This window comes from Esox lucius, chromosome 7 (genome assembly GCF_011004845.1).
Source record: "Esox lucius isolate fEsoLuc1 chromosome 7, fEsoLuc1.pri, whole genome shotgun sequence".
Taxonomy (NCBI): domain Eukaryota; kingdom Metazoa; phylum Chordata; class Actinopteri; order Esociformes; family Esocidae; genus Esox; species Esox lucius.
This window is the reverse complement of record NC_047575.1, coordinates 26,197,099-26,206,361: the sequence shown is the minus strand read 5'-3', so window position 1 is coordinate 26,206,361 and position 9,263 is coordinate 26,197,099. Positions and strand designations below refer to the sequence as shown.

The following is a 9,263-nucleotide window of genomic DNA, read 5'->3' as shown; positions in this document are numbered from 1 at the left end:
AAATTCGCGCCACAAATACAATTCAGCAATTAGACATTTATCTTCTTACCCTACTTCTTATCCTACTGTCACCATGGCTAAAACGAATAATACTATTAATAGAAAACTCTATAAATGGATTTCAAAATAGAACAACTCTTAATTAAACTGGCAAACAAGGGTGCATAACGATAAAACAACCCTCAATGGATTTGATTTTTTTTATTGTCCTGGAACCATTGATTGACATTGTCTGAGTATAGGGCTAAAAAAACAACATGCGCAGATTCAAATTGTATTCATTGTAGAAGCAAAAAATAACAAAAATGTAGAAAATATAAACAATCCAAAACTACGGTACAGCTGTTTATACATAATGACTGAAGTTCTGTCTGAATGTCAATTGAAATAATAACAAAATACTATACAGGCACATCATAAGACTACTAATTTGATTCCCCTCTCTTCTTGACAAAGCGTAACCAAGCTAGCGGCTCCTGCTAAATTAGTTCCACTGCTTGCCAGTGCTTCTGACGGGCCCTGTTGAGGTTTAGCATTTTGTATTTGGTATTCCTTTAAAACGTTCACAGTAAGTAGCTAACATTTACTTCAAATGTATATGTATTTGTGAAGTAAAGTTTTTTTAAAATATGAATATCTGTCCAGATAAATGTAAATTAATTGCTTGAATATTGTGGCAAGCTGGCGACGGGGCCTTGCTGACGAAGCTAATGTTAGCTGTTAGTGTTAACAGGACTCGCTAGCTACTGTACTCATTTCACTTTGGGGTGTTCATTGTTAGTACTGGCAACTAACTAGTTAATCTTAGTAATTTACCTACAATTATGGTATAAGGAAATAATTTATATATAAATAATAATTTAGCCCATGCTTTGGTCAATTTCAGAGTACCTATTATGTTGACAGTTGCCCAGACTACTGACTATCAGGATAGCTAACGAACGCGTTAAGCTGGAGTCTAACGTCAATTAGATAACGTTAGCTAATGGTAGATAACTAGCTGGCTAAGTTAGCGCGTGCAGTAGTTGTAACTAGACTACATTGAACCATATAACTAGCGTGCCTTTTCTATCTAGTTACCGTAGCTGTAACGCAGAAATTGTTTTCTGACAACTGTTTGAAACTTGATGAAGGCTGGCAAGTGTTTAGGTAGCTTCTTACTTGCGTTAAGATAGCTAGTACTTGAACGTCGTTAGTAACTTTAGCTTGCTAATAAATCATCCAAGGTAATGTCTCCTTGGTGACTGTTAGTTAGTCACCATACCGAACATATCGTTAACGTTACCTAGCTTACTGTTCGCAACCTTGTCAGTCATCAGTACATTATAACATTTGCTTACTTTGTTAGCTACATGGAATGCAATTCATGGTCCTAGATATCAGTGGTCACTAAGTTATTTAGGCCTGAAGTTGACATCCGTTCTTTTTCAAAACAGATGCCAACAATTAAGCTGCAAAGTTCGGATGGAGAGATCTTTGAGGTGGACGTAGAAATAGCGAAGCAGTCCGTGACAATAAAGACTATGCTGGAAGGTATTTAACTTGCTGTATGTACTCTGTAGTGATATTGTAAAACGTGTATGGTGAAACTACAGTGTTCTTATACTGGTTGTCTGTGTCAGATTTGGGTATGGATGATGAAGGAGATGATGACCCAGTCCCCCTTCCCAATGTGAATGCAGCCATTCTCAAGAAGGTAAGTTTACTCTCTGTATCTGGCTTGTTTCTGTAATGACACGTTTTTACTATGGATAAAAACCACTTTCAATCCGGGGATGGATGGTGAACATTGCAGTATAAGGCAGTGGTTTCCAAAGTCTGGGTCCTGGCGTGTGTTTTGCGGGAGATTTAATGTGGGTTGTTCACTTCCTGGCAACAGGGGAGGAAAAGTCAGGAATCCCCCCTACTGATAGAATTCATGCCCCCTTAATTTGTTTTCCCATAAACTGCTTTGCTGTTAACATAGTCCCTTTCACCACACATTTGGGCAGACACTTCTGAGAATGCAATTCCTTTGCACCTCCCCACATGAGGTGAAGTATCCTAGACAATTTTGCTTGCCAAAAAACAAGAGTATGCACAAGGTTTCAGCGCAACTGGGGATGCTAGCTGGACAATCTAGAATATAGTCTAATGGATAAGGAGGTTATACAACTCAGTCTCCAAGGTTTGACTTGTAAAAACTGTAAATGAAGTGAGATTAATCTGCTGAAAATAGAGGACAGTGTCTTCCATCTGTTTGGACACATGGGTAAATTCCAACCACATTAACTGAAAGGTATTTAATAAATTACACCTGAATTTGTTTACATTGAAACTATTTATGCAATTATAAAATACAAATGCAATTTCATTATGCCGAAGGAATTTATTACACCCTTGCCTTTACTGGCACATGAAATGACTAAAAATAGAATCAGATGCACCAAAACAAATAACTTGTGAACGTCTGGCCTTCCTCAAAGATTAGATTACTTGTCTGCTATGGTCTTAACCACACGGGGGTGTGAAAGGTCATCATGCCAGGATGTACAGACCTATCTGAGGCCCTCATAAGAATGTTTATAAATGTCCATGAGTCTGGGAGGATTTACAAAGCCATTTCCAAGAATTTTGGTGTGCATATTTTTTCTGTCTAACGGATCATCTACAAGTAAAGAAAAATCAGAGGACACTGACAATTTAGATGGGCTGAATTTGGTCGGGTGGCCGGCCCTAAGATGCTCCTTAAACCCCAGGGTGACATCAAGGGATTTGCAGGCCACAGTCATTGTCCAGTTGCATGAGCCAACTGTAGGTGACTGTATGAACCTGGCCTTACGACTCCTACATCAGCTGTACCTGTCCAAAGTCTTCCTGGTAGTGTTTCAGATCTAGTTTTGCCGGATGGTTTCTGATGTCACTGCCCAAAGTCCACCTGGTTGTCCTTGTCCACCTGGTTGTGCTGCTGATCTGGTTCCGACCCCACCAGGGAGTTTTTCCTAGCAACCCTGGGTCAGTTGTTGTGGCGGTTTGCTGTCTTGGGTTTCAGGCTGTTTGTCTGTATGAACACTGATAACTGCTCATGTAAAAAGGGCTTTGTAGTAGATCATTCCAGGATTAAATGCAAGTGTGTTATTTGATATATTTCATAGATCCTGATTTTACAAAATTATTTAAAAGTTGAGTTGGCAGTATTAAAACAAAGTATAGCCTCAGGCTTACCAAAAACATCACTAATTCAATACATTGCTGTTGACTGGGAAAGCATTTACCTTGAAGTTTCCCTGACACTTGTGCCATGGTCCGTCTCCTCTGTAACTTGGGGAATACTCAGCATGATAGACTGTAAACCAATTCCATCAGGCTATCGTGATCATCATGCTAATGCACTAGTCAATAACGCAGTCAAGATGAAATCAGAAAATTACCAGTTTCCTGCAAAAACCTTCCCAAAGCTCTGTGACCTTCCTAACCATAGGCTATTAAAACTGCATTTAATGGCAGATTTCTGACTGGCGTATGACTAGATGAATTGTCTGGGGTGGCTGTACCTTTCCTTCCTCATTGTCTTCCATTCCCCACCTCCAGGTGATCCAGTGGTGCACCCACCACAAAGATGATCCCCCTCCCCCCGAGGATGACGAGAACAAGGAGAAAAGGACGGATGACATCCCTGTTTGGGACCAGGAGTTCCTCAAAGTGGACCAAGGGACCCTCTTCGAACTTATTTTGGTGGGTAGCTACAGTTTCTTCGCCCGTTCACTGAGAAAGTTTGACACCTGAGTAGCAGCTATGGTTGAATCTCTTCTAATTTCTATCCAGCTCAGAGTCCTGTTTTTTCATTAGGTTTCTTCCTATTTTCCTGACATTCTGGGGTTGCACATTGAGGTTTTGGTCTGGGTGTCTTCATAAGCACTTAGTGAAAATTGCTGATGGTGGAAAAAGGGCTTTATCAATTCTATTCTCACACAAACATACACGATGGACATTTTAAGATGTATTGAATTTAGTCAATGGCTTAGCTGGACCTACTGTTAATTAGCACAAGCTCAGTGCTTTGAGTGCCAATTTGGTGCAGAATAAAATGATTATAGCAGTCGTTAGAGGCATACTATTTAATATTTGTTTTTGCTGTGTGGTGGTGACGTTCCCTGTGCATGATGGGGGCAGCCCTGCCCTGTTGCCACCAAGGCGACACATCTGCTGCTGGCTTTGCCCAGGAACACATGGAGCCAGCTGTGGATCAGGAGGGTCAGGGGTCACCCGCCTCACTGCCATGGGCCTCTTACTCTGTGCAACACTTTCCTGTAGTGAGGAGCGCTTCTAGGAATTGTAACCCAAGTTGGTCATTTGAACCGTAGGTTTGACCCAGTTCCTGAAACTTCTTTACGTGGCCTATCCTTGGGGCTGCAGTAGTTCACTGAACAAGTGGTGGGCAGGCCAGGGGTAAGGGAGACGCTTTGGAGAGGGAGGATCTGTGTGTGAGGCTGTATGACGCAGGGCAGTGTGTCTGAACTTCACTGCTTCATAGTGATTTCCCATTTACTGCCTGAATGACGTGCAGCTCCTTTTGCGCCTGCCAAGTCTGAATTAGTTTACAGTGAACCCATGAATTCAGTGTGTTGTAATGTGTGGAAGTGTGTCAGCGACAGGGTTTTGTGTAGCACCGAGGGGAAACGGGAACATGTCTTAGGGGGCAGAACACTAATGGTATTAGGTGTGTTGGTGTGGTATTGTTAGTATCATGATGCTAATACCTAAATAATAATACTTTTCTGTTACTTGAAACCCTTTACTCCTTTTGGCCCCAAACTGTTATCACCCCTGAACAAGCCCAGTGAGAAACAAGACTAAGTAAGGAGTGTCCAGCATCCTTAAAATAAATGATGCCTTAAAAATGTTGTTGCTTTAATTCATATTTTTTCCTAATATTTTGTGGTTAAATGTTTAGGCTGCAAACTATTTGGACATTAAAGGACTGCTAGATGTCACCTGCAAGACGGTGGCCAACATGATCAAAGGAAAGACTCCAGAGGAGATCAGGAAGACCTTTAACATCAAAAATGACTTCACAGAGGAAGAGGAAGCCCAGGTAATACAGTCTTCTGTGGTTCTCAGCCAGCCTCCCAAATGTCCCCCTACTCTGCACCCTACCCAGTGCTCTAATAGGGCTGTAAATGGAATAGGGTGACATTTGGCCCTGTGTAGCGCCACTGGGAAGGCCATGATGCATGCGTGCCCAGTGGGTCGTGGGTTCTGTTTCCAAGACGGGCCGGTGTGAAAACTCGTGCACCCACTGAGGTACTCTGGATCACAGTCTGCTAAATGAATAAAATGTACCTCAGCTCTGCCACCTGACCAGCCGTGATGGTATGTGTCTGATTGGTGAGTGATGTTTTTCTGTTTCAGGTACGCAAGGAGAACCAGTGGTGTGAAGAGAAGTAGAGGAGGATCCTGCCAACACTAACACTGAAAGGATTGTTCCACAAACTGGTTGCACTGCACTGTTCATACTTGTTAATATTAGTCTATTAGAGCGACAGACCTTCCTGTGTACTTCATAGCATGACCATTTCCATTGCTTGTGTGGTGCCGAAATTTCATGTTTTTACAAATTTTACTTCACTTTATATTTACATCAGATGGATTTTTTTTTTTTCCTTTCCAATTTAAAAAGTAGATGCACCTCTCCCTGTTTTTGAATTGCTATAGTTGTCTTTTTTACTGGACATTCTTTTTTCTTTTGATTCAACTGAATAAATTGCTTTTTTGGCAACTGAAAGGATAGCTTAATGCTGAAATGTGTAAATACAGCTTCTGTGCTGTCTGAGTCATGTTAAGGAGACAAGCTGGAAATTAAAGTGAGGGTAAATGTGTGTAGTGGACTGACTCATTGTCCAGGAAGTAAATGTGTGCTGTCTGTCACGCAACTTAGGGTATTTACCTTGCATATTAATATTATATTGGTTTGGAATCTTTTCTCAGCTCTGCTCAGATGACAGGTTATGAACCATTATGTTTCTGGAGTAAATAAATAACTGAAAAGGATCTCCAGCTGTTTGTGATTGCTTGTAAAGCTGATGTGAGATAGTGACAAGTGAGTGTCGGATTTTCAAAATACTTTTAATACATCAAACAAGAGTATGACATCAAAGGCAGAAGTATTTCAATGGATAAAAAATACAAAAGACAGTCTTAAGTACACAGCTTTTGTAGTATCATTAGAGCACCCTCTAATGGACAAGACAGGCATTGAACAGAAAAGCCTTGCGGTACACTGTCAGCTTAGAGTACCCCAGTGTGGATAATTGTGTATATACCATTTAGCAGATGCTTTCATTCAATATGACTACCAGTCATGTGTGCAGTAAGCAGAGTTTGATTCTTGCGAGCAGTAAATTAAAGCCATTGTTTTTCACATGTATTTTTGGTACACTTATGTGGAAGATGCACACTGAAAATTATTGACGTCATTTGACACTTGTGGTAATGTCAATGAAAAGAGAGAAATGCAAAAATGCCAAATTACTTTTCTAAGAGAGGAACAAAGTGTAAAAAAGTATTGCTTTAAAAATGGTGAAAAACATAGACTGAAGAACTTTTTAATACCCTTTTTTCTTTTTTGTACATAAAACATATAAAAGTTTAATTATATATAGGGAATTCAACATTTATAAAACTTTACAACACAATGAAATATAGTACCCATTTGGTCTTTAGTTTACAGAATAGCAGATTGTTCAGTCAGACTGAGGCAGCCAGAAGACTGCTGAATTGTCGTTTTTTTTCTTCTATATCTTGGAGGCCATTAGACACCAGCAAACAAATCAGTTTCTCAAACTGTGCATCTATATCAACAAACACCAAGGATGTCCTAATTCTGTGTGAGAGTCCTACATCATAATGTATTAAGAATTTGACTTGACTGACAAGCTGGAAGTGCCTAAAGGAAATTAATGAGTTATTTATCTCAGATTGGAGACGAGAATGTTTACTCGGCAAAAAAACAATGTCACTGCCACCTTGTAGTTTCAACCTTATAGCACATCATTATTCAATATAAATACTATATTGGAAAAGGTTCTTTTGACATGTGTAGATGAACGTTTTATGAAAAGGATGAGCAAGGAACTCGGCCGTAAAAATCTTTGGAAAAGTAATCCATTTGAGGCAGTTTTAACAGAAGCAGTCGTCATCCCTGTACATACAGTACTGCCTTCAGTCATCATCCCTGTACAACTTTAAAATAACACCAGCACTGAGAGAATCAGCCGTCAGCCCATCATAATGATGTTAATAACATTGTCCATCCGCTCCCTTATTGTTTCTTAAATACTTCTGGTGAAAGTCCGTCTCCAGTGTTGTCTCCCTCTCCGGGTTTGGTCGTGGCGACGTCGGGTCGGGCTCTGTCTGCTGGGGTGACAGGTGGCTGAGTGAGAGCAGGCAGGTATGGCTGGCTAGTGAGACGTGGGCAGGGCACAGTCATGAGGATGATAATGGAGATCGTCGTGCTGTTGGGATGATCCTATTAATGTTTTGAGGGACAGTTCTGCGGCCTTGGATTTGAAGAGGATACGGGGGGGATGTTGTTTGCTGGGCTGCGGGTGCAGGGGGATGTGTAATGGAGAAGCAGGCGAGGGGGACCGGGGCGGGGAAAGGTGCCGGGGGGGGGCGCCGTCGACCAGGGAGACGGGTGAGTCTATAGGGCTTCCATCGGAAGAAGTGGGGCTGGAGCACCGTCCTCCTTGAAGGTATCGAATGCACTTCTTTTTCCTCCTAGGAACAGTCAAGAGAGTTATCTGTGAATAAAGCGTGGATGCAAAGCGTCACCAGAATGAACCTTTTACTGTTTTCAACATCACTGAATTGAGCTTGAGGACAAGTCGGGAGAGATTTAGGACTCGAAAAGGAGAAAAGCCCCTTGTATACCATCTTTTCCTAGGTTATTCAGTGCCATTTCCGAAATCATGAATGAGTTGTGTGGTTGTTGCGATGAACATAACACACTGTGTTGTAAACTTAACTGAAAACAAACAGCGGCTGTTTATCTACTGTTGAACCAAAATAGACACCAGAGTAGCACACCGTCTGCAATAATCATCACCCATACACAGCATGAGTCATTCAGCACGACCGCAAGGTAATGCACCAGGACAGATTTAGAGATGGAGATAGGAGAGGAAGAGAGATTGGAAATGCCAGAGTTCACCATCAAAAGATGCACTGCGTCTGACTGCACGAACAGAGACAGTGGAGGGCAGATGAGCATGAGAAATGCGCCGTGCCAGCATGCATGTGCAAGCCTGTGTGCCCCTTCATCTGCGGTGACCAGGATTTGCTCTAAAACCACATTTGCCTCCATCTGGTGTCTGGCAGAGCACACAGACGGCCCGGCTGTTGGGGAGATTTCCATGAAGTGACGGAGCGCTGGGGAAGACAGTGTGCCCGTGTGCAAAATGATGGATGTGGGTGGGAAAAGACACTGATGCGTGACTGATGAAGTGTGAAAAAAAAAAAAGAATTCACTGTAATTTCTACCAATTAAATTACCAAGAAATACAATTTGAAGTGGTTCAATGTTCTGTGTGAAACTCCCCCTCAGACCAACAGGACTTCTCCCAGCGTTCCTTTTGACCACCATCAGTCCCACCTTTCCCCCCCGACAACCCCGTCACCTGCCAGGAAGACAGCCCAAGAGCGGCGGCCACGTGCTGGACGGAACTAGAAAACTCGGCAATGTCCCACTTGCTTTTCGGTTGACTGCGTCGCGCAACCCATTGGCAAGTTGAACATGTCCGAGTTACCTGGTTTCCGAGCAGCTCGTGAACGTGCCGTTGTTCCCGGCGCGGCCGCCTCCGCGGCGTGAGTCACAGAGCGCAGCATTAGTGAAATGAGTGCATGTGGAGCGCAGCGGAGGGCGGAGGGCTGGGGGGGGGGGGGGCTCCCGGTCGAGCGGGGAGAGGGAGCGCAGTGGGCGGTACACACCTGCAGGGACCGCACCAGTCCGTTTGTTGGTTGAGGCCGAAGCGAGCTCGGCATTTCTTAGGAGAGCCGGGGTCTGAGCACAAGGAGGCATGCGCGTAAGGAAGGAGGAAAGAAAAGGAGGGAGAGAGGAAGACAGGCAGATGGACAGACAAAGAGGGAGATGGAGAGGGAGAGAGACAAAGAGATCAGATCAAGGTCAGGACAGAAGTTGAAGCATTGACAGAGACGGTAAATCAGAAAGCCATCAAACCAGACTGTTAGTGCCCACATTTTTAAAACAACAAAACCCCCAAATC

The 9,263-nt window shown here is 42.8% G+C and overlaps 2 protein-coding genes across 11 annotated transcripts in view; one reads left to right on the top strand and one right to left on the bottom strand.

The window, feature by feature from the left end:
• The first annotated feature begins 492 nt into the window (after nucleotides 1–492).
• skp1 (S-phase kinase-associated protein 1) lies at nucleotides 493–6,021 on the top strand. Its single transcript, NM_001303967.1, is given in 6 exon segments — nucleotides 493–568; nucleotides 1,437–1,533; nucleotides 1,623–1,696; nucleotides 3,571–3,714; nucleotides 4,934–5,074; nucleotides 5,392–6,021. Coding segments are annotated over 5 exon segments (492 nt in total). The 5' UTR covers nucleotides 493–568; the 3' UTR covers nucleotides 5,428–6,021.
• A 741-nt stretch (nucleotides 6,022–6,762) lies between these two features.
• The window catches only part of tcf7 (transcription factor 7), a 55,226-nt gene continuing 52,725 nt past the window's right edge, over nucleotides 6,763–9,263 (bottom strand). For 4 of the 10 annotated variants that reach the window (XM_010898307.4, XM_010898305.5, XM_010898308.4 and 1 more), the window contains 2 exons: nucleotides 8,968–9,040; nucleotides 6,763–7,758 (listed from right to left, as the gene is read on the bottom strand). In XM_010898307.4, coding sequence (XP_010896609.1) covers nucleotides 7,440–7,758; nucleotides 8,968–9,040 — 392 coding nt within the window. In that variant the 3' untranslated portion in view covers nucleotides 6,763–7,439. Of the gene's footprint in view, nucleotides 7,782–8,967; nucleotides 9,041–9,263 lie in introns of all 10 variants that reach the window. The other 6 variants (XM_010898315.4, XM_010898309.5, XM_010898311.4 and 3 more) reach the window with 3 other exon arrangements.